At 44.8% G+C, this 25,392-nt stretch overlaps 2 protein-coding genes across 2 annotated transcripts; one reads left to right on the forward strand and one right to left on the reverse strand.

Annotated features, from left to right (window-relative positions):
• The first annotated feature begins 214 nt into the window (after window positions 1-214).
• Window positions 215-1,789, forward strand: LOC150048461 (PRAME family member 12-like). The gene has a single exon (XM_090355278.1). It carries the CDS (start codon window positions 215-217, stop codon window positions 1,787-1,789), a length of 1,575 nt encoding a protein of 524 aa, XP_090211404.1.
• A 9,603-nt stretch (window positions 1,790-11,392) lies between these two features.
• Window positions 11,393-12,772, reverse strand: LOC150048462 (PRAME family member 12-like). Its single transcript, XM_090355279.1, has one exon. The coding sequence runs from the start codon at window positions 12,770-12,772 to the stop codon at window positions 11,393-11,395; it is 1,380 nt and encodes a 459-aa protein (XP_090211405.1).
• Between the last annotated feature and the right edge of the window lie 12,620 nt (window positions 12,773-25,392).

Below are 25,392 nucleotides of genomic sequence, written 5' to 3' on the forward strand. Positions count from 1 at the left end.
CAAGCACTCTTTCAACTAGGCCAACCTTAGGGACCCCAATGTCTTTTTACTTCATTGTGTTTTACATTTCAAAGAAAAGCTGTGCTATGTGTCACACCTTTAATCCTATCCCTTTTGTTACAAAGTGTGCTGGGTGTGCCCAGAAATCCCATCCGAAGCTGCTGTCTGATTGGCTGCCCTCACTATTGGATCAGGGTGGGAATGGGGTATAAAGATGCCTGGGGATCAGAGAAGGCAGCAGAATCCCAGAGCGTGCTGTCAGTGCCTGGCCCTGCTGGGGTCGAGAGAACCCTGCACACCTGGTCCACTTGAGGCCTTCAAGATGAGCATGAGGAACCCCCTCTCACTCCAGGCTCTGGCCCGGCAGAGTCTGCTGAGCAACCCGTCCATGGCCATCTCTGCTCTGGAGGATCTGCCAGTGGTTCTGTTCCCTTGGTTCTTCCAAGAGGTCTATGCCCAAGGCCACACAGATGTGCTGAAGGCCATGGAGCAGGCCTGGCCTTTCCCCTGCCTCCCCCTGGGGGACCTTGCATGGCCACTCAACTGGAGAACCTTGAACACCGTCCTGGATGGGCTGGATCTGCTCCTTGCCAAGAAGGAGCGTCCCAGTCAGTGGAAACTGCAAGTGCTCGATCTGAGGAATGAGCACCCAGACATCTGGACACATGGCATCCACTCCATGGCCCAGATCTCTTGTCCAGATCCACTAACTGAGAGTGGAGGAGCTAGTGGCCATTCAGGGATGAATGAAGATCAACCCTTGATGATTGCCATTGACCTGAAAATGCAAAATTTTCTTGTTCGAGGTGATGTCTACTGTGACCTGATCGAGTGGGCCATAAAGAGGAAAGGGCGAGTCCAGCTGTTCTCCAGGAAGCTGCATCTTTTCACTTCTGAAGTCATGGAACTCAAAATGGCTCTGCATGTGGTGAGGCTGGACTCCATCCAGGAACTGTTGTTGGAAGGTTACTGGGCTCCAGAAAACATGCACAGATTTGTTCCTTACCTGAAGCAGATGAAAAACCTACACATCATCAAATGTGGCCCTAGTTTTCCCACCAACTATAATGACAGCCAGGAGAATTACAGGGATTCCCACATGTTTGGACTGCATCTGGGAAAGGTGGAGCACATCAAGGAGTTATATATGGAGGATTTCTACTTTAATGGAAACTTGCACCTCATCCTGGAGCGACTGACACATTTGAAGACCTTATCTGTGAGATTATTTAAGATGAAGCCATGGAAACTTAGGTACCTGTCCCAGTGTCCTTGCATAAGGCAGCTCAAGCAACTGCGTCTGAGGACTCTGTTCATGGACACCTTCAATCCTGAGCCCTGGCAAGCTCTGCTGAAGCAATTAGCTGGCACCCTGGAGGAATGTAACTTCACTGATGACAGCCTCTCTGCCATCCTGCCAGCTCTCAGCCAGTGCTCCCAGCTCTGCTTCTTCAGTTTCTATGGAAACCACATTTCCATGACTGCCTTGAAGAACCTCCTCAGCCACACAGCCAGGCTGGGCCATTTGACACAAGGGATCTATCCTGCTCCTCTAGAGAGCTACCCATTTGATACTCCAAGTCAGTGGAACATCGACCCAGAGCGTTTTGCTCAGGTTCAGGCTGGTTTGGCACAGGCACTGATAGACTTGGGGACAACCCAGAAGGTCAAGATCTGTACCAATTGTTTTGATCTCTGGGACAAGTGCCAATTCTACAGCCTGGGGCCTGATGGTTCCTGGGTGTTCACAGAGGAGGGCCTTCCTGGCTTTTCCGCTCTCCCTCTATAGCTGGGTACCTTTCTCCTGGAATCTCTTCCCAGCATCACAACACAAAGCCAGGATGGATAGAAGTGCAATTTCCAGTGGGCACCAACTCTGAAGTTCCCATGTTTTTGTTTTAATTGTAACTGTTTCTCTGGACCCCCAGGACTTTCTTCGTGCCCTGGGATAGTGTTCACACTGGAAGCATTCTGGAGTCAATTCAGCTTAGAAAGAACTGGGACACTCTCTTGTTGTTCTTAGTGGTTACAAGCTAACCTCTCAGTGGTGGGATATGTATAATTAACTGTCAGTGAGTCAAAAATAAAAAGAATGTAATCATGGGCATGGGTGTTGGGAAATGGGAACAAAAACATAAGAAGTGGTATCAATGTGTGAGAAGTAATGTGCCTTATATATGGTGATCGTAAATTTAACCACTATATTACCTCCATAATAAAATTTAAAAAAAAAAAGAATGTAATCCTACGTATTCAGGAAGCTAATAATATCTGAGGATTAAGGTTCAGAGCTAGACTGTGCACAAAAAGACCTGAGACTCATCTCCAACCTTAGATCCTGGGATTCTAGTAATCAAGATTCCAGTATCAGGTTTTATGTTGGGAAGCATGTGCAGACAGGCACAAACTTTAACATGTGACAATATTTTGAATACAAGAGGTCGATGACTTTCTCATCTTGAGATGTAGAGAATAACAATAAACAAATTATACTTCGCATAAACCTTAGTCTAACCCAGTATAGAATAGAGTTAGCCCACACCCTGGGGAGGAATCTGAATTCCCCTTGAGCCAGGTCTGATTGTCCATTCCAGGAAATTCTCAGGCTTGTGAGAGGATGTTGGGAGTAGTCCTTCCAAACTCACCATCCATCCTCTGGTGGTGCTGGGAGCGGAGGAAATGGAAGGGTGGGGGGTCACACATCTTGGATTTTCCAGCTCTCACACCTGCCCCTTTTCTATTCTTTGTGAAACCGTAATTTTCAATTCTGCTTGAGCCAGCTAGATGCTCAAAGATATACACTGAAATGGGCTGGGAGCCAACAGAATGATAGCCAAAATCGAAAGAGGAAATTAAACTATCCATATTCACAGATGAATGGATCTTATACTTAACAGACCCAATAAATTCAATTCCCAAACTCTTAGGACTAATAAACCACTTTGGCAAAGTGGCAGGATAGAAAATCAACCTTCAAAAGAAGTAGCCTTTCTGTACGCCAACAATACACAAACAGAAGGAGAAATCAAGAACATGATCCCATTTGCCCCCAAAAGAATGAAATATTTAGGAATTATCTTAAGCAAAGATATAAAGGAATTTTTTAATGAAAAGTACAAAAGCCAAAAGAAAGATATCAAAGAGGCTACTAAGTAATAGAAAGGCATCACATGCTCATAGATAGGGAGAATCCACATAGTGAAAATAACAATACGGACAAAACTGATACACAATTCCATGCAATCTCCATCAAATCCCAAGGACATTCTTTACTGAAATGGAGGATGTAATCCAAAAGTTCATATGGAACAATAAAAGACTAGAATAGGCAAAGCAATTCTAGGCAAATAGAGCAATGTAGGTGGTATTACAATATCAGACTTCAAATTCTCCTAAAGGGCCTTAATAACAAAAACAACATGGTATTGGTGGAAAAATAGACCAGAAGATCAATGGAAGCTCTTTCAAGAAATGAATCTAGAGGGAGCCATCCCAAACTCATTCTATCAAGTCAATATCACACTCATCCCCAAACCAGGGAGGAACCCAAAAGAAAAAAAGAGAACTACAGACCAATCTCTCTGATGAATACAGACACAAAGCTCCTCAATGAAATACTGGCCAAAGCCGGGCATGGTAGTTCATGCCTGTAATCCTAGCTACTCAGAAGGGTGAGATCTGCAGTTCAAAGCCAGCCCGGGCAATAAAATCAGTGAGACTCTTATCTCCAATTCACCACCAGAAAACCATAAGTGATACTGTGGCTCAAATGGTAGGGTGGTAGCCTTGAGTTGAAGAGCTTAGAAATAGCACCCAGGTCCAAAGTTCAAGCCCCACGATCAAAAAATAAATAAAAAAATAAAAAACTAGCCAACACAATCTAGAGACAAATTTAAAAAAAACTATACACTATGATCAAGTAGGCTTCATCTCACAGATGCAAGGCTGGGTTAACATTCACAAATCCATCAATGTAATACATCATATCAATAGAGCTAAAGTTTGCATCATATGATAAATTCTCTTGGGGCCGAGAAGACATTTGACAAAATACAGCATCCTTCATGTTGAAGACACTAGAGAAAATAGGAATAGGAAGCACATTCTTTAAAGTAGTTAATTCTTCTTCTTCTTCTTCTTCTTCTTCTTCTTCTTCTTCTTCTTCTTCTTCTTCTTCTTCCTCTTCCTCTTCCTCTTCTTCCTCTTCTTCCTCTTCTTCCTCTTCTTCTTCTTCCTCTTGGCATGGAAGTTGTCCAGGTTGCACTCCTTCATCAGGGCCAAAGCTGGGACTTCTTTTGGCCAGGATGAGTGGCCAAAGAAAAATAACTACCCCTAGACCCAAAATTATTCCCCTTCATTAAGTAGAATAAAAAATGTCCTATTGGAAAAATCTCCAAGGACCCAGAGGCTGCACAAACAGGAACTTCTGAACTCTAGTCAGCCATGGTTCGCACAGGTGTCCAAAAGCTCCAGGAACTAGCCTATTTTGTGTCAAAATTAGACTGCACGTATAACATGTATAACATTTGTTTCCAAAGCCATAAAACTACTCTGACAGTTGAATGGGACTCAATCGGCGTGAGAACTTCCCATCAGCCTGAGAAGTCCCCTTATCTCACTCAACCACCGGCCAGCTGTAAACCTGTGATTTTTGCCTTTAAAAAGACTGCGTAAATCCTGACTGACAACTCCTCCTCCCACCTCACTGTGTTGGGTGCACGTGGACAGAGTTCCTTGCCTGGCTTGTAACCCGCAATAAACCTTGCTTTTGTATTTCGGATGCCTCTATCTCGGTGGTTTTCTTTGGGGACCCTGTCTCATGGCACAACAGCTGCCAAGGGCACAGAGGCCAAGGGCAAAGCCACGGGGCTCAGCCCTTGTAAGGCCACCGGTGTGAAGCCATGCCTCACAATCTGCTGCAGTTTGCATTTTGAAAGCACATTTGATCAAATGTCATCAACTGCATCTGTTTTTTTTTTCCCAGGCCTGGGACTTGAACTCAGAGCCTGAATACTGTCCTTGGACTTTCCTCAAGGCTAGCACTCTATCCCTTGAACCCCTTCCTGCTTTTTCTATATCTGTGGTACCGAGGAATTGAACTTGGGTCTTCACGCATGCTAGGTGAGCCTTCTACCACTATGCCAAACTCTAGGCCCCATCAACTGCATCTTTAATTACCAAAAAGTTATCATGCCCAAATATGTTGAAGTAGAAAGCGCTCTCTCGATTTCATGTATTTGATGTTACATTTTCCCCCCTATCTTTCCCCAGAATTTAATCTGTGCCTGTTTGACCTTAGCCATAGGTTGGTTGGTTGGTGTGTTTGTGCCAGTTCTGGCCCCTAGGTCCTGTCCCTGAGCTTTTGTTTACAGTGCCAGAACTCTACTAATTGAGTCAAATCTCTATTTCTGGCTTTTTGGAAGATTCACTAGAGATAAGAGTCTCAAAGTCTTTCTCTGCCCAGGCTGGCTTTGAACTGTGATCCTCAGATCTCAGACTTGCTGAGTAGCTAGGAGTCTACCCACAAACAATACTTTCATTCTTCGTTGCCAAGAAATGATCTCTTTCAGCTGGGCTTTGTGGCTCACACCCGTAATCCTTCCTAGCTACTCAGGAGGCTGAGATCTGAGGGTCATGGTTCAAAGCCAGACCGGGCACTAAAGTCCATGATACTGTTATCTCCAATTAATCACTAGAAAACTGGAAGTCTTGTTGTGGCTCCAGGGTAGGGCGGTAGCCTTGAGCTGAAGACCTCAGGAGCAATGCCCAGGCCCAGAGGTAGGGCGGTAACCTTGAGCTGAAGAACCCAGAGACAGTGCCTAGGCCCAGAGTTCAAGCCCCTCACCACTACCAGCAACAACAAAACAAATGATCTCTTTCTACTCATGCCTTTCCATTTTTTATTTTTGATTGATTGATAGAGAGTAAATTATAGATAGTAAGGGATTGTCCAACAACTTAGAGGCTTGCTTACAACCATTAAGAATAAGATGGAGTTTCAGTTCTTTCCTGGCTGAATTTCTTCCAGATTCCTGCTGGTGTGTACAGTGGACACATGTATCCCAAAAGCACTAAGAAACTTCTGTGGCTCCAGAGAGAGCTATGATTAAACTGAAAACCTCAGGACCAGACACTCTGTCTCTTTCGCCCACACTCAATATTGGAGTCAGTGTCCCCTGGAGAATGCACTTCTGTCCTGAGTTTCATTTCTGGTGCTGAGAAGAGAGAGCCTGACTACACAGCCAGAGCAGAACTGCCAGAAGAACCAACTTGTGACCATCCAGGAACCATCCAGTCCCAGGCTATACAATTGGCCATCTCCTTGACAAGTAGCAGTGACATCCAGGAGGCTGACTCTGCCAGGTCCCCTAGGGAGAGTCAGAAGAAGGGCCAGGGTTTTACTGGGGCCTTCAGCAGCTCTGTGTGGGCCTAGGAATAGAGCTCAATGAGCAGGGAACAGTGAACCTCCAGGGCAGAGATGGCCTGTGACTGGTTGCTAAGCGTGGTGAGCTGCTGGATTGAGAGTGCGGTCCTTGGTCTTGAAGGACCAGAAGTGCTCCAGGTGTGCAGGGCTCTCTGAATCCCAGCAGGGCCAGGCACTGACTGCATGCTCCAGGACTCTGGTGCTCTTTTCTGGGCCCTAGGAATCTTTCTAACTCAAAGCCAGCCTCACCATTGCATATCATGCCAATCAGAGCGAAGCTTCTGATGGGATTTCTGGGCCACACCCATCACACCTTGGTTTGTTTTGCACTGGATAGTAACTCAAACAGTGATTCTAACAACAACAACAACAACAACAACAACAACAACAACAAAAAAGTGATAGGATTAAAGGCAAGACCTACACAGCCCAGCTTCTTTTTGAAATGTAGAACACACTAAACTAAAAGACGTCCCATCCTTATATCTTAATCCTCCATCCACGAAGAGCACCCGGTCTAATTTGATAATATCCAGAAAGACGTCAGCAAGTTCTGTGTATTTCTTTCACTTCCTGCCTCTTTCCCTCCCTTTTTCCCTCCTGTCCTTCCTTGCTTCCTTCTTTTCTGTGGTAGTCCTAGAACTTGGAGCCTGGAGAGTGTCCCTCAGCTTCTTGTTGTCAGGGTTAGTGTTCTACCATTTGGGCCACAATACTACTTCTGACTTTCTCCAATGAGTTTATTGGAGATAAGTGTCTTGATACTGGCAGGAAAAAAAAGGCTGTTTACCACAGATCCCAATAAATATAAAAAGAAAATACAAGGCAAGGCCCCTAAGAAAGTGAATAACATGACAGGAATTACTAAACTAAAGTAAGTGCAAGATTCATGCACTTACTTTCCAATTAAATGACATAGATTGACTAGTCGCATCAAAGGCAAGATCCATGCAGCTTCTGTCTCCAGGAGGCACACAGAAACAAAACAGGTTCTGCAAGGAAAAGGCTGGAATAAAATCTATCAAACAAAGAGGTCCATAAAGAGGCAAGAATAGCAATACTAACAGATAAAATAGACTTCGAATTTAAGGTGGCAAGAAGAGACTAATTAATGGATGCTTCCTTCATGCCAAATGCCAAACAACCCCTCCCTGCCATTATCAGATACTACATACTAATATCCTGGATGAGTTCTCAAATACTCACATGCTGGTCATTACCTAATTTCTTACAGTTTGTTTCTGTGCCAGTACTGGGATTTGAATTCAGTAAATGAAGTGTTGACTCCCACCCTGTTTTCCCAGGTATATACAGATACCAGTCAAGTCACCAAAGTTAAGTGTAGACCGCATGACTCCAGCAGGTCAATCTATCTAAACCTGGCTGTAAACATTCCATTGTGGGCCTAGCCAAAAAGCACCCACATCCCTTGACCTAGTGGTTTTTTCATTAATTTCTGCCCCCTTGCTCAGACCTCATAACTAGGACACATCTCCAAGCCTGTGGGAAGGGTGTGTCCCTTGCAGCTCTGTCTCAATAAATAGCCCTCCCCTGTAGAAGATAGATTCCAGCCTATTTCCTTCCTTTCTCCTCTGTTTTCTTCACAAAAAGATATCTTTCTGAGACCTAATTTTGCTTCTGATCATTAGATATTAAGTAAACATACTTTTTTGTGTGACTTTCCCATACATTTGTATTTGTTGGGTCTGGGTGTGTATCTTAGCTTGCTTGCTTTCTTTCTTTCTTTCTTTCTTTCTTTCTTTCTTTCTTTCTTTCTTTCTTTCTTTCTTTCTTTCAGCTATTGATTTAAGACATGAGCCCCAGTTCCACTTTTTGGTGGTTCATTGGAGATGGAGTCTCACAGACTTTTCTGCCTGAATCATGAAACTGTAACCCTTTTGTTCATAAATATCACAATAAAAGTTTAAAGATTTGAAAGAAAGAGTCTCACAGACTTTCCAGCCAGCCTTGCTTAGAACTGCCATCCTCTGATCTCAGCCTGTTGAATAGTAGAGTTTGAGAGTCACAAAATCCCAGTGTGAGTGAATTGATTTTGGTTTTTGTTGTGGTTTTTTTGGGGGGGAGTGCTATTTCTTATATAAGAGCAAATAAAGTGTGGCCTGCATTCTCAAGGCACATTTGATCAAATCTGAACTGGCTTTAGATACTGATACTTGTCATTCCAAACATGGTGGTGAATCAGAAAGACATCTCTTGCTTTCATGTCTTTTGGCATTTGGTTTTGAGTTTTTTCCCTAACTGTCTCCAAAAGTGGAGACACCAGCTGGGTGGTGGTCCCTGATCTTTCCCACTCAAAGCCAGCCCTCAACTGCTTGAGCATCAACCCCACCTCTGGCTTTTTGTTGTTGGTAGTGTTGGTCCTGGCACTTGAACTCTAGGCCTAGGCCCAGAGTTCAGCTTAAGGCTATTGCTCCACCACTTGAGCCACCTTGCCACTTCCAGTTTTCTGGTGGTTAATTGGAGAAAAGAGTGTCACGGACTTTGGTGCCCGGGGTTGGCTTTGAACCGGGGATCCTCAGATCTCAGCTTCTTGAGTAGCTAGGATTACAGATGTGAGCAACCACAACTGACAAGTTGGGGTTTTTATAGGCAAGGGTAGTAAAATTTTTTAGCTAGGAGGGATTATGATTCAGTCAACATCATACAGGTGAATGGGAGCACAACTGTTTATCAGAAGAGGGAGTGGTCTCGTCAGTTGCCCTCACGACTCCCAGCGTCTCACCTAGTCAGTAGAGCTGGGAGCCTATGCCATCGATAAAGAGGAAGGATAGTTTGGATTGGGATCCAAATCTAGTAAATTGTTCTGCCTGCAGCAGCCAGGCTACAGGTGGAGTGGCAGTAAACTGCCTTAAGGAAAGTGTGCTTGAGGCAGTTCTGGCTTTTCAGGGCAAAAGAAAAAAAAATAGACAGTTTTCTTTGGGTGTAAGCAAAGATGTCTAAGAGTTATAATAGTAGTTCAAAAGTTTCTTTTTTTAAAGAGTTAATTTGAAGCACAAATTAAAGAAAGACCAAAGACATATACCAGAAAAATTAATAAAGAAATGTCTTGGAAAGGAAAATTGAGGGAACAGAAAGTTGGTTTCAATGCTGTTCTGCAATTGGATACAAATTGGGAAAAGTACAATTGTTCTGAGTTCCTTAGCTGAGTAAGGGTGGTGCAGTGATCCCTACATGTAAAGGAACACTATGCTATTTGGGTTCCAAGGTTCTTGGGTATTGCCAAGTCCTGAGTACCTGAGCACTGTCCTTGGGCTTGCTCAAGACTAGAGCTCTATCACTTGAACCACAGCACTACTTCCAGCTTTTTCTATGCATATGGTACAGAAGACTAGAGCCCAAGGCTTTGTGCATGCTAGGAAGCACTGTACCACTGGGCCAGTTTTCTCAAAAAGAATTGAAAATTATGGTAGTAGAAAAGGGGCAGGTGTGAGTTCTGGAAAATTCAAGCTATGAGATCCCACCCCCTTCCGTTTCCTCCCCTCCCAGCACCATCAGAGGATGGATGGTGAATTTGAAAGACCTTCTCCCAACACCTCGCACAATCCAGGGAGTTTCCTGGAATGGACAATCAAACTTGGTTCAAGAGGGATTCAGATTTCTCCCCAGGGTGTGGGCTAACTGTTCCCTATACGGGGTTAGACTAAGGTTTATGCAAAGTGTAATTTGTTTACTGTTATTCTCTACTGCCCACGATGAGGAAGTCATCTACTTCTTGTATTCAAAAATTGTCACATGTTGAAGTTTATACCTGACTATCTGCACATGCTTCCCAACACAAAACCAGTAAAAACCTTGGCTACTGGAACCTTAGGATCTGAAGTTGGTGGAAGGTTCCAGGTCCCCTGGTACTTCAAACTTCAGGTCCACAGTCCAAGCTCAGATACTGCCTTGTTCCCAGTCCTAGGAGTTTAATACCTGAGTAGCTAGGATTCTAGCTCCCAGCAATACTTTCATTCTTCAGTGCCGCAAAATGATCCTTTCTACAGTTATTCCATTCTTTTTATTTTATTTTATTTATTTATTTGTGGGTTATGGGGCTTGAACTTGGCCTGAGTGCTGTACCTGAACTCTTCAGCTCCAGGTTAGATCATACCCCTGGGCCTGGGCCTGGTTGCTGAGCTCTTCAGCTCAAGGCTACTGCCCTACCCTTGAGACCAACCCCATTTCCCATTTTCTAGAGGTTAATTGGCAATAAGAGTCTCTAGTCTTTTTGTGCCTAGGCTGGTTTTGAACCTTAATCCTCAGATCTCAGCCTCCTGAGTAGCCACGATTGCATTCTTTTTTCTTTTTGTTTTATTATTTATTATTGAGGTAATGTATAGAAGGGTTACAGTTAAATTAACCAGATACTAGGTGCATTACTTCTCACACATTGATACCACTTCTTATGTTTTTATCCCATTTCCTTCCCCCCACCCCCTGGATTACATTCTTTTTATTTTTGATTGATTCACACAGTAAATAATACATAGCAAGAGACTGTCCCACAACTGAGAGGTTATAACCACTAAGAACAAGATAGTGTCCCAGTTCTTTCCAGGCTGAATTGACTCTAGATTGCTTCTGGTGTGAAGACTGGATATGGGTACCCCACAAGGCACTAAGAAAATCCTGCAGCTCCAGAGCTACAGCTCTGAAGCTGAAGTTCTCAAGAACTTCAGAGTTGGTGCTCCCTGGAGAATGCAATTCTATCCATCCTGGTGTTGTGATGGTATGAAGAGATTCCAGGAGACAGATACCCTGCTATAGAGGCAGAGCAGAAAAGACAGGAAGGCCCTCCTCTGTGATCACCCAGGAACCACCAGGCCCTAGACTATAGAATTGGCATATATTCCAGATATCAAAACAATTGGTACAGATCTTGGCCTTCTAGGTTGTCCCTATGTCTGTCAGTGCCTGGGCCAAACCAGCCTGAACCTGAGCAAAACGCTCTGGGTCAATGTTGGCTAGCTATGGAGTATCAAATGGGTAGCTCTCTAGAGGAGCAGGATAGATCCCTTGTGTCAAATGGCCCAGCCTGGCTGTGTGGCTGAGGAGGTTCTTCAAGGCAGTCATGGAAATGTGGTTTCCATAGAAACTGAAGAAGCAGAGCTGGGAGCACTGGCTGAGAGCTGGCAGGATGGCAGAGAGGCTGTCATCAGTGAAGTTACATTCCTCCAGGGCCAAAGCCTCCAGGGTGCCAGCTAATTGCTTCAGCAGAGCTTGCCAGGGCTCGGGATTGAAGGTGTCCATGAACAGAGTCCTCAGACGCAGTTGCTTGAGCTGCCTTATGCAAGGACACTGGGACAGGTACCTAAGTTTCCATGGCTTCATCTTAAATAATCTCACAGATAAGGTCTTCAAATGTGTCAGTCTCTCCAGGATGAGGTGCAAGTTTCCATTAAAGTAGAAATCCTCCATATATAACTCCTTGATGTGCTCCAGCTTTCCCAGCTGCAGTCCAAACATGTGGGAATCCCTGTAATTCTCCTGGCTGTCATTATAGTTGGTGGGAAAAATAGGGCCACATTTGATGATGTGTAGGTTTTTCATCTGCTTCAGGTAAGGAACAAATCTGTGCATGTTTTCTGGAGCCCAGTAACCTTCCAACAACAGTTCCTGGATGGAGTCCAGCCTTACCACATGCAGAGCCATTTTGAGTTCCATGACTTCAGAAGTGAAAAGATGCAGCTTCCTGGAGAACAGCTGGACTCGCCCTTTCCTCTTTATGGCCCACTCGATCAGGTCACAGTAGACACCTCGAACAAGAAAATTTTGCATTTTCAGGTCAATGGCAATCATCAAGGGTTGATCTTCATTCATCCCTGAATGGCCACTAGCTCTTCCACTCTCAGTTAGTGGATCTGGACAAGAGATCTGGGCCATGGAGTGGATGCCGTGTGTCCAGATGTCTGGGCGCTCATTCCTCAGATCGAGCACTTGCAGTTTCCACTGACTGGGACGCTCCTTCTTGGCAAGGAGCAGATCCAGCCCATCCAGGACGGTGTTCAAGGTTCTCCAGTTGAGTGGCCATGCAAGATCCCCCAGGGGGAGGCAGGGGAAAGGCCAGGCCTGCACCATGGCCTTCAGCACATCTGTGTGGCCTTGGGCATAGACCTCCTGGAAGAACCAAGGGAACAGAACCACTGGCAGATCCTCCAGAGCAGAGATGGCCATGGACGGGTTGCTCAGCAGACTCTGCCGGGCCAGAGCCTGGAGTGAGAGCGGGTTCCTCATGCTCATCTTGAAGGCCTCAAGTGGACCAGGTGTGCAGGGTTCTCTCGACCCCAACAGGGCCAGGCACTGACAGCACACTCTGGGATTCTGCTGCCTTCTCTGATCCCCAGGCATCTTTATACCCCATTCCCACCCTGATCCAATGGTGAGGGCAGCCAATCAGACAGCAGCTTCGGATGGGATTTCTGGGCACACCCAGCACACTTTGAAACAAAAGAAATAGGATTAAAGGTGGAACACATATTTTTTTTTGAAATGTAAATCACAATGGACTAAAAAGTCTTTTCACTCTTATATCCTAATCCCTGCAGACATTCCTACAGAGCTCTGTTCCACAGTCCTGAGCCTGCAAAGGATTCTAGGATAGAACCCAGACCAACTTTGTAACATGCAGGAAGTCTTCTGGAAATTCTGTCTCTGTATATCTTCCCCCCCCACCTCTCTCTCTCTCTCTCTTTCCCCCCTCTCCCCCCCTCTCTCTCCCCCCCTCTCTCCCTCCCTCTCTCCTTCCCTCCCTCCCTCCTTTCCTTCCTTTCTTCCCTTCTTTTTTACTTTTTGCTAAACTGTGACCTGAATTCAGAGTTGTCACTGAGCTGCTTTTTGTCAAGGCTAGTGTTCTACCACCTGAGCCACAATACTTATTCCAAATCCTAGAAAGTCTCAGAGATTTTGGGCCCATTTTGTATTTGAACTCTGACTCTCAGATGTCAGACTTCTTGAGTAGGTAGGATTCTAGGATTCCTAGAATGTTTTCTGAGGAGTTTCTTGGAGATATTACTTTCACATAGATTTCTGCCTGGCTGACTTCTAACTGAGGTCCTTAGATCTCAGCCTTCTGCATAGAATTAAAGGCATGAGACACTAGAAACTGATGTTAGTATTCTTTCTTGCTTCTTCTTTTGGATTTGTTTTGGGTTGGGTTTTGGCTTTCCTGGGTGGGCAATAGTGAATATTTCTTTTCTTTTTTTTTTCCCCATCCTGGGCTTGAGCTCAGGGCCCAAGCACTGTTCTTCGGCTTTCTCAAGGCCAGAGCTCTACCACTTGAGCCTCAGCACCACTTCCAGCTTTTTTCTATGTATGTTGTACCGAGGAGTCGAACCCGGGTCTTTGTGCATGGTAGGAAAACACTCTACCATTAGGCCAAACTCCCTGCCCATGAATATTTATTTCTTGCATTGTTTTTTGTTTTGCCAATTCTGGGCCTTGAACTCAGGGCCTGGGCACTGTCCTTGGACACTTTTTGCTCAAGGCTAGCACTCTGCCACTTGAGCCGCAGTGCTACTTCCAGCTTTTCCTGTGTACATGGTTCTAGGGAATCAAACCCAGGGCTTCTTGCATGTTAGGTGAGCATGCTACTCGCCCAGTAAGTGAATATTTCTTAAAGAAGTGGAAAGGAATTGTGACCTGCATTTTGAAGAGCTATTTGATCCAATTTCAACCACTACAGCTTTAACTACTGAGAATACTCATCCCCAAATGTGTTGGAGAAGTAAAAGCTGTTCTCTTGCTCTTATGGGATGGCATTTATTTGGTATTTGAGGTGCCCATGCTAATTTTCTGTATTTAACGATATTCAATCTATGAGGAAGAGATATTACCTATAAGGAGACCTCATCCCCTCATTACCTTAGAAATCTCCTTTCTGTCTTTTGCCTTAGTGAACCTCATTTTCCATTCATAGATACCTGTTTTTTCCAATGTTCTTTTGGGAACATTGGTGTTATGTAACACAAGCTCATGTTCTTCCAGCTACTACAATCCCTGCTTGACCTCACTAGATGGGTAAATAATGAATAGGTATAGCTGGGAGTATAGCTTAGTGGTAGACTCTCTGCCTTGCATACATGAAGCCCTAGGTTCAATTCCTCAGTGCCACATAAACAGAAAAAGCCAGAAGTTGTGCAGTGGCTCAAGTGGTAGAGCACTAGCCTTGAGCAAAAATACTCAGGGATAGTGCTCAGGCCCTGAATTCAAGCAGCAGGACTGGTAATTAAAAAAAAAAGAAAAGAGAAAAAAAACAGAGAGAGGGAAATAGTGAAGTTGTGTAAAAGGAAATGTACTCTTTGCCTGACTTATGTAAGTGTTACTCCTCCATTTTCAAATAAAAGTATTTTTTTTTTAATCCAAGGACAAGTGGCTCACGCCTGTAATCCTAGCTACTCAGGACACTAAGGTTAAACACGAGAAAACCCAGAAATGGCACCGTGGCTCAAGTGGTAGTGTTAGTCATAAGCTGAAGAACTCAGGGACAGTGCCCAGACCCGAGTTCAAATCCTATAGCTGACCCCCAAAAAATTTGTGTGTGTGTCACCTCCTTTTTTTTTTTTTTGCCAGTCCTGGTGCATGAACTCAGGGCCTGAACACTGACCTTGGGTTTTCTCAAGGCTACAGCTCTACCACTTGAGCCACAGTACCATTTCCAACTTTTGTCTATGTATGTGGTACTGAGGAATTGAACCCAGATCTTCATGCATGCTAGGCAAGCATTCTACAACTAGGCCAAACTCTCAGTACCCACCCCCCCCTGCAATTTTTTTTTAAGAACTAACAACTCTAGCGGGGCACGGTGGCTCATGCCTGTAATCCTAGCTACTCAGGAGGCTGACATCGGAGGATCAAGGTTTAAAGCCAGCCCGGGCACAAAAGGCCAGAGACTCTTATCTCCAATTAACCTATAGAAAATGGAAAGTGGGGCTTGGCTCAAGGGTAGGGTAGGGCAGTAGCCTTAAACTGAAGAGCTCAGGGACAGTGCCCAGGCCAATTTCAAGCCCCATGCCTCACAAAAACACAGGGCGGGGGGCGGGGGGGAGAACTAACAACTCTATGTCCACTGATAAGAGCTGGACGTTTTGATGGAGTTGATATCTAGTATGTTTTTCAAAGTTGTGTTAAATTGGGAATGTCACCATGTATTTTTAGAATTGATAGTCAAATAAACAGAACCACTTGATTTGAAAGATGGAAGATCTTCCTGGGATATAAATTTATCTTGGGAAGAAAAGCTTAATCTGAGAATTAATATAACATTAACATGACAGGGGCAACTTCCAGTTGAACAGTGTTCACTGCAAAATCATAGCAAATGTATTCATCTTACCTCTACTGTCCTGGCACCAAATGACAGCAGGTGAGTAGTCCTGGGACAGACAAGATGAAGTTAGGATAGAGGTGTGTTCTGTGGGTAACGTTCGCCATCTATGGGCAGGTACTGGAATGGCAGTGTTTGAGTAAATGCCTTTAGTGCACTTCAATTATTGTGATTGCTGCAGTGAGTGTATAGGGTGAGTCAAGTGCAATACTAGATGGTAATGGAATTGCAGTGCTTGAGGAAATCAATACCTCAACTCATCCACATGATTTCTGTGCTCACTACAAATCATGTGGGTCTTTCCTTTCAGTGAACCTTACACCTCTGTGCTCAGTAAGAACCATGCCATTCCAGTACCCCGGAGTCTAGCACAGCAGTGGCTGAAAGAGTCCAAATCTCACAGAATCTCTCCTGAAGTTTGAGGCAATACATTTTCATTTCTGTTCCTATGTGATCTCTGTCGCCCCCGATGGTCAGCATGTGGGTTCTGGACAATCATTTATTTAACAGAAGAGACCTTGTCTCACACACCACACACACACACACACACACACACACTATGTGGCTTAGTAGTACAGTGCTTGCTTAACATGTATGAATCCCTGAGTTTGATTCCTCAGTACCACATAAACAGAAAAAACTGGGCATTGTGAGTCGAGTGGTTGAGCTCTAGTCTTGAGCAAAAAAGCTCAGAGACAGTGCCCAAGCTCTGAGTTCATGCCCCAGTACGTGTGTGTGTGTAATTTATTTATGTATTTTATTCTGCATAATATATATATTCATATTGAAATAAGGATACTGGATCGAAATAACACCATCTTGGCATCTTAAAAAAAGTTAATAGAAGATGGGGACTTTCTGAAAACTGTAGGGGTTATTGAGGACATTCTTTGGGCTCCAGGAATTGTTGGGCTCCAGGAACCTCATGATTCCCTTAGAGAATTGGGGGTCTGATTGTCTCTTATTGCTATCCTGTTTAGTTTGCTTTTCTTATGTATAATACTTTTGTTGGAGTTAAATATCCCCATCTAATTTGCTCTGCTTACATATAACCCCATTACTAGGAATAATTTTCACCTAGCTTGCTTTGTTTTATGCATACTTTTGTTAAGCATAACATTTGCTCTGAGCTACTCATACTTAGCTACTCTCTGGTGCTCTGATTTTTTTTGAAGGGGTGAAACTTTGGGCCCTTACTCCTTAAGTACTTAGGCAGTCCCACTACTTGATTCACCATGCTTCCAGCTTATTTTTATCCTTTTAAAACATTGTCTGAGGCCAAGTATGGGTGGCTTATGCATGTAATCTGAGCTATACAGAAAGCTTCGACCTGAGGATCAAGGTTAGAGGCCTGTTTGGGCAAACAGATCCTTGAGACTCTTATTTCCAACTTACCTGCAAGTGTGGCTCAAGTGATAGAGTGCCAGCTTTGAGTGAAAAAGCCAAGTGAGAGCAAAAGACCTCTAATTGAAGCCCCAATATTGGTGAATTCACACACACAATACACAACCTGCATAAGTATTAGTTGAGGTCCTTTACGTAAGCTGTACATGAAATGTAGGATCGGATGAGGTCTGGGGTTTTGGCTATGTCACCAAGAATAAGAACTGGCTTTTTCTTTTCTTCAATGTTTCTCTGGAACAGGTTCTGAAACCGCATAAGTACTGAGTGGTTGAATGGACAACTATACTTTATTTGCTTCATCTTTCTAGGTGAACAACGTTGTGATTTTTGAAGGCTTCTGTGCCATCCACACTGAAAGTCTTCTCGTTTTTTATTGGTTCCATAGCTAGGAAAAGGGGAAGGAAAAGAGTACGCTCTTGGTACCACTGGTCCTCACTGAGGGCCACAACTGCTTCCTTCCTCACAGAGCCCCCTGCTCCCTCTCTGGGGGCAACTTGACACTCCCGTGTGGCTGTGCTGGCACCACACCTGTGGGTAAAGCCTGTGTCGAATGGGTAGAACCTTAGTATAGTGGTGGCAAATTGCTCTAGAGGCACCAGGGGTGCTGTCCATGGGCAATTTCAGGAAAGCTCAGAGCCACCCCTGTCTCCAGCAGCCATCCTAGTTTGCCTTTGCCCTCACAGAAATACAATGAATTTTATTCTTGTCAAGAATCTAGGGGCCTGTCAGACTGCCAAACAGGAATTCTATCACTAGACCACGCCCCAGACCTGTGTAATGATTGGTGCCAATGAAATCTCTTGTTTTGGTCCCCAAACTGGGGCATAGATCCTTTCCTTTAGAAATTCCCCAGGCTTCTCCCAGCCAGGTGGGGACTGGCCAATGCAAGCAGCCCTTTTGTTTCCATACTTGACATAGTGGCATGAGTAGCCCAAAGTAGAAATATTAGTTTTAGAAGATCACATTCAATACCTGTAACTTAGTGTGCGTGTGTGTGTGTGTGTGTGTGTGTGTGTGTGTGTGTGTGTGTGTTGACCTTTCATTTGGCTCTTTTGCTGAAAGCTGGTGCTGTACCACTTACACCAGACCTCTACTTTTGGCTTTTTGCTAGTTAATTGGAGATAAGAATCTCACAGACTTTTCTGCCTAGGCTGGCTTCGAACTGTGGTCCTCAGCTCCTGAGTAGGATTATAAGCACAAGCTGCTAGAGCTTGGCTTATCACCTTTTAAATTCCTTAATGAAAATTGACTCAGAGAAATCAAATTTGTAGTGCTGGGCAGGTTCTCAATCTCATCTCCACACGTATAAGCCCGTCTACCTCCTGCTCCTCCTCCCCTCAGTGCATCTTCCAGGAGAGTGGTGCAGCCTTCACTGGCTATGCAGGCCTTGCATAGCGAACAGCCCCTACCTTGGCTTGTCTTTGAAGCTGGCTCTCACCTTCATCTCTTCCCAGGGAAGGGAGGAACATCCATTTTAGAGAGAGAACAGTGTCTGGCCTGAGGTTAGCATCTGCCAGCATCAGACGTTGTGAGTCTCTACATCCCTGCCTCAGCACCTGTGTGCTTCCTGCACAAGCAGGGAGGACAGGGAGAATGAAGGTGGTAGGGGGCGCTCTGGTGAAAGCTTCAGTGAGTCAGCCTGCTCTGTCCTCCATGACAGAGCACCTAAGAAAGAGTGCAAGGCTTAGCCTTGGCGAGAACATCTTTCAGTTCTCCCATACAAAGAGCAACTTTTTTTTTCCTTTTTTTGCTTTCCTAGAGCTTGAACTCAGTTCCTAGGCATAGTCCTTGCGCTTGTTTTTTTTCGAAGTTAATAGTCTAACATTACAGCTACAGCACCACCATGTTTGGCTTTTTCTGTGCTTGTGGTTCTACAGAATTGAACCCAGGGTCATGATTGTTAGGCAAGCACTCTACCACTAAAGGCACGTTCCCAGCCCAGAGAGAAGCTTTGCAGATGACTCATCATTCTTGTTTTCTTAGCTTGATACAATTTTATTCTCTCCACCTCTTTTTGCCCAGGCAGGAGAGGTTCTCTCTATCCCCACCAACCTCTGATCTCTCCACAGCATTTCCCATTTCACCTAGAGGAATTCGGGGCTCTTGCTGGCCTAAGTGGGACCACTGCACTGTCCCAGAATCCCAGGAGGGCCTGACAACACCCACAGATGATATGATCTTGCTTTCCCTTGGCTGCCTCTCCCCGACACGTCCAGGCTCCCAGTCCTGGAAATATATTTGGCCTTCTCCTTCGGGCTCTCCCCAAAAGTGCTCCAGCATTACCCCCGCCCCTCCCAACTTCCTTTGCTGTGCTGGCTTTGCCAGAGCAGGGCTTCCCAGAAGCAGGAATAGTGTCAGGGAGCAGAGGTTTTGGGTTGTGTGGGGAGTGGCAGGGAGGCGAGGTGCAAAGAATATTTCCTTCCTTTCTTTCCCTTTTTCTCCTTCCTTTCTTCCTTCTCCCTCCCCCCTCCCTTTCTTTCTTTCTTCTTCTTCTTTTTTTTTTTTTTAATCAGTCACAGGACTTGAACTCTGGCTGGGTTCTGTCCTGGGTGCTATCCTTGAGCTTTTCAGCTCAAGGCTACTGCTTTACCTCTGGGCCTAGGCACTATCCCTGAGCTCTTCAGCTCAAGGCTACCACCCTACCCCTTGAGCAACAGCATCATGTCCGGTTTTCTAGTGGTCCTGGTTATTTAGTGGTTAATTGGAGATAAGAGTCTCACAGATGGACGTTAGTGCCTGGGTTGGCTTTGAACCTTGATCCTCAAATCTCAGCCTCCTGAGTAGCTAGGATTACAGGCAAGAGCCACTATGCCTGACTTTCTTCCTTCCTTCCTTCCTTCCTTCCTTCCTTCTTTCTTTCTTTCTTTCTTTCTTTCTTTCTTTCTTTCTTTCTTTCTTCCTTTCTCCTGCTTTCTTTTGTTCTGTCATTTGTGGGGCTTGAACTCTGGGCCTAGGCACTGTCCTTAAGCTCTTCACCTCAAGGATAGCATTGTATCACTTTGTGCCACAGCACCACTTCTGGTTTTCTGGTGGTTCATTGTAGATAAGAGTTTCATGGGCTTTCCTGCCTAGGCTGGCTTTGAACCATGATCCTCAGATCTTAGCCTCCCGGGTAGCTAGGATTACAGGCATGAGCCACTAGCCCCCGGGCACAAGGAATATTTTCTAATGCTTCTCTTTGTCTGCTCTCCCTCCACCCAACTCCAGGAAGGAACTGCCACCCATGCAGGCAGAAGGAGACATTGAGGCATGCTCCTCCAGTGACAGAGAATCTAAGAGGGTCTAGGGTTGATTGGCTGGGCTTGGGGACCTTAACACAGTGAAAGAGGATGTGTGGAGACCCAGAAACAGGCGATGACCTTTAAAAGAACTGATTTGCTCTCTTCCTAATCCTTGCAGTCCTGACTCCTCATCCTTCTTTGTTTTTTGTTCTTCCCTTTATTCTTCTTCTCAGGTCTGCAGGTAGCTGTGGAGCTCCCTTGGCCCCTAAACAAGATTGCTCCTTGTGCCACACCTCCAACCCACCCACTTTCAAGCTCCAGCAGCCTGGAAATCTCACTAGATCTGGTTTCCATTTCCTCCCCTTTGCCCCAGAGCAGGCACTACTGAGTTCTCTGAGTACTATGTCAGTCTGCTAATGCTAGCCAGTGAACGAGCTCTTCTTCCGAACCCCCATCAGGTAGGCATTGAGTAATGGTTCCCCAAAGAAGTACACTCAACATCGTTATATTCCTCATCTTCATATATTGGGTGTATATGCAAGGGAACCTCCATGCTGATGTTGCTTTGGGGTCTCTAAAGGAGACACACCACAGCTTCCCCCCGATCCAGATTCTCTGAAGGACTTTGTTTCTTGGCAGAAGAGCCCAGCACTGATCTTCGGATTCCTTTTAGTGGTGTTGGTGTGCATAGGCTTGGATCTCCAGAATCTGTTAAGTCTTGGAATCACATTCACATCACCTTTCCCTGGTAGATAGGCAAATGTATTGTGAGATTATTTTGAGATGAGACAGGGTCCACCCTTCCCTAGTCTTCCCTCACTCCTTTCCTTCTTAGCCAGACTTTGTTCCCTGGTCTAGTCCAGCATATCAAAAGATCCTTCCTTCCCCACCCTCTGAACATAGGGTAGACCAGTTGCCTCACTGTGCCCGGTTGCTCCTGAATCCTGAAAAGTGCTGGTGGATCTGCCTGGCTAAATGCTGGCATGGCGGGCTTAGGGCAGTGGGGTGTATCCACTAGTGCCCAGGTCTCTGAAGTTACCTGTGCCTGGAAGTGATGTGAAGGGCAGGGGTGGAGAGGTTATCCACTGCTCTACTGCACTGCTCACAAGTTTTCCACACCTACCAGGACTGTGGGCCTCATTGTACAGTCAAACATCTTGTGCCTCAAGAGGGGTTGCAGCACAAACATTCCCCTGCCCCATAGGACTGACAAGATTACCATGCTCTGGGCCCAGAAAGGGCCTCTAGGACACAGCCTGGTACCAAGTCACCTGCAAGGCCCATCCCTAGGGCTTCCTTGAAAGCCAGGTTGTACTAGTGGTTTCCAGGTGGGTAAACTGAGGATAAAGGAAGTCCACTGTTCACAGTCACCTCTCAAAGTTTTATATACAGTCGTTATCTATTTTAGCCCTCATAACCCAGGTCTTTATTGTCCTCCTTTTTTGTGTCGGTTGTGGGGCTTGAACTCTGGGCCGGGGTGCTGTCCCTGAGCTCTTCAGCTCAAAGCCAGTGCTCTACCACTTGAGCCACAGCACCACTTCCAGTTTGGGGTGCTTAATTGGAGATAAGAGTCTCACAGACTTTTGTGCTTGGGCTGCCTTTGAACCATTATCCTCAAATCTCAGCCTCCTGAGTAGGTAGGATTACAGGCATGAGCCACCAGTGCCTAGCTTATTGTCCACCTTCATAGGAGACCTTTATAGGAAATAGGCATGGGGAATGAGTGTCCAAGGTTATACAAGAAAACTGGATTGCACATTCCTCTACCTTCAACTGGGTGTTCTCTGTGCTACCCTTGCCTCACAGGTCTTCATTGGCTCCTGTTCTACTAGACTATATAATTTCGCCCACTGTACAATAGAACCCATTCATTCATTCATGGAACAGGCCTTCCTAGGGTTCTCGCTATCAGAGAGGTGGAAGTAGCCCCAAACTATGGGAAGATTAGGTGTAAAGATACTTCTTAACACTTGGGAGTAGGATGTGTTTGATTGTTTTTGTCAGTCCTGGGGTTTGAACTCAGGGCCTGAGCACTGTCCCTGAGCTTCTTTTGCTCACTTGATCCACAGAGCCACTCTGGCGTTTTCTGTTTATATGGCACTGAGGAACCAAACCTAGTGTTACATGCATGCTAAGCAAGCACTCTACCACTGAACCACATTCCCAGCCCATGCAGGAGGTATTTGTGTCTATGAAACATGTTTTCCCCTTGTTTGCAGTAGTGGTGACATTTATGCAAGCACTTCAACCTTCTGGGTATACGGCTCATATGGTAGCATGCTTGCGTAGGATGTGTGAGACCCTGGGTTCAATTACTCCACCCCATATCGACAAGAAAACATAAAAAAAAAAAGAAAAACAAAAGCTATTGTACAGTGAAGTCAACTTGTGATCTTTTAACTCTTGAAGACTGGGGCCATTCTGATGTAATTGCTCAGAGGCCAATCTGAGTGTTGGCATTTTTTAAAGTTCCCCAGGTGATCAGACATGGAAGTATAGGACTATCACTCAACTCAGGATTTTGAAGTAGGAAGATTACAAGTTCAAGGGCAAACTTGGCTACACTAATGGGATCTGCCTCAAAAACCATTCTCCAGGTAATCAAATATGTAGAGAAGTTTTCATTTAAACAAACACTTGAAGCCATGTTGCTAGTGGTTAACACCTAGAATCCTAGATACTCAGGAATCTGAGATCTGAGGGTCACTGTTTGGAGCTCAGCCTAGGCTGAAAATTCCCCATAAGACTCTTATCCCTTGGCTGGGAATGTGGCTTACTGGTAGAGTGCTTGCTTAGCATTCATGGAGTCCTGGGTTAGATTCCCCAGTACCATATAAACAGAAAAAGTAGGATGTGGCACTAAGGATCAAGAGGTTCTGAGCAAAAGAAGCTCAGAGACAGTGTTCAGGCCCTGAGTTCTGACAAAAGAAAAACAAACTTGACTGGAGCTGTGGCTCCAGCCCCAAACCCCCAACTAAAGTACCCACTCCTTTCAGCTTATGTGTGGATATTTGAAGCCCCAGGTCGATATGAGTCTTATGGATTTATTTGCCCAGGCTGGCTTCAAACATAGACCTTCTGTTAGGAGCCTTCTGAGTAGCTCGGATCACAGGTGTGAGCCAACAGCATTGAGCTTTATTCTGTCAGTCTTAGAGCTACTGTTCTTTCCATGCTAGAGTGGAGCAGTGGACTCACAGCTTTACTGGGATGCACATGATTCTTCTTTCGCCATTCCCCTGACATTACTGTGCATTATAAGGATCCAAGTGCTTATGTGTTCTTTGAGTCACTTTTGTCCACTCCCTTAGTGTTGACGTCCCCATTTCCCTGGAGAACATTGCAGAGTGGTTGTCGTCATATCACTTACAATGGCATTGACACTCTTCCAGGTCCTTCTAGGAAATTATATGTGAAGGGATATCACTACAGATGGAAAGTTATGACACACAGGCTTAATGCCTCCCTGAAAAAACAATGGTAAGGTTATATACATATTTTCATTCATGTTTTTTTGTTATCATGCCTCTTTGAATTTTTCTACAAAGGCAGTTGAAATCCAAAATAAACCTCTATCCTAAATCTTACTTCTAGATCAGTTTATTTTTCTTATGTTTGGGGTTATGCAGAAGAAATTAGTAGGTATCTTTAAGCAACTGTTTGTTTGGTTTTTGCTTTTACCATGTAGACTGGATACTTATGTTTCTTTACCTATGGTCCAAGCATATTTGAAATTTGGTAGGCATAGAATACACTTAAGTATTTTGTGTTTTTCTTTTAAGATAATTGTATATTGTTTCCCTTATGTAAAATGCTGTGTTAATCTATGGCATCAGTATTTCTATACAAAAATTTCCCCTATCTTCTGTAAAGATGTGTTGTAATTCACCCATACAAATGTAACTGACTTTTATAATTTATAAGAATTTATAATTTATAAGAATGTTAGAAGTAACAAAGTGATTTAGAGCTTAAAAAATAATAACATGAGACACTCTGGAAAATAAAGAAAAAAGGGAAGGAGATGGGGCTTAAGTGGTAGAGCCTAGCATACTTGAGACCCTGAGTTCACACCCTAGTAATATTAAAAAAAAAAGACAGAGAAGAAATTGCTGGCTCATCCCCGGAATTCTAGCTACTCAGAAGGCTTGAGATCTGAGGATCAAGGTTCAAAGAGCACTGGCAGGAAAGTTTGTGAGACTCTTGTCTGTAGTTACCAGGAAAAGGCTAGAAATGGAGCTGTGGCTCAAGTGGTAGAGCTCCAGCCTTGAACAAAAAAGCTAAGGGAGAGGCCAAGAGCGTGGCCTATTGATAGAGTGTTTGCCTAGCATGCGTGAAGCCCTGGGTTTGATTTCTTGATATCACATACACAGAAAAAGTCAGAAGTGGTGCTGTGGCTCAAGTGATAGAGTGCTAACCTTGAGGAAACCCAAGGACAATGCCCAGGCCCTGAGTTCAAGCCCTAGGACTTGTAGAAAACAAAAGCTAAGGGACAACACCTAGGCTCTGAGTTCAAGCATTAGGACTGGCTCACCACAAAAAGAAATAAATTAAATAAAAAAGAGGAAGGAAAGAAAGAAAAAGAAAGTAGAGAGCTTGAATTCAGAGGTCTTGATGAAGGTGGGGGGGATGCACGGAGGGGTGTTGTAATGGTAGTGATGGATGGGCCCTTTCGTTGAAACTCATTGAGCAATGTACTTAAGAATCGGTGAATTGCATTGTGTGTAAATTATACCTGAGAAGTGTTGACAAAACGGGGAAGAAGGACTGAAGATGGAGATCATAAAGGTACACACTGGTCTCTGAACAGTGTGGAAAGACTCTACAAGTTGCAAATGCTGTTTTTTGTTTGTTTGTTTTGCCAGTCCTGGGGCTTAAATTCAGGGCCTTGGCACTATTCTTGGACTTTCTCAAAGCTAGAGCTTTCCCACTTGAGCCACAGCTCCACTTCTGGCTTTTTCTATGTATATGGGACAGAGAATTGGAATCCCGGTCCTCATGCATGCTGGGCAAGCACTCTACCA

Source organism: Megascapheus bottae, chromosome 22 (assembly GCF_031878675.1).
Source record: "Megascapheus bottae isolate mThoBot1 chromosome 22, mThoBot2.hap1, whole genome shotgun sequence".
NCBI lineage: Eukaryota > Metazoa > Chordata > Mammalia > Rodentia > Geomyidae > Megascapheus > Megascapheus bottae.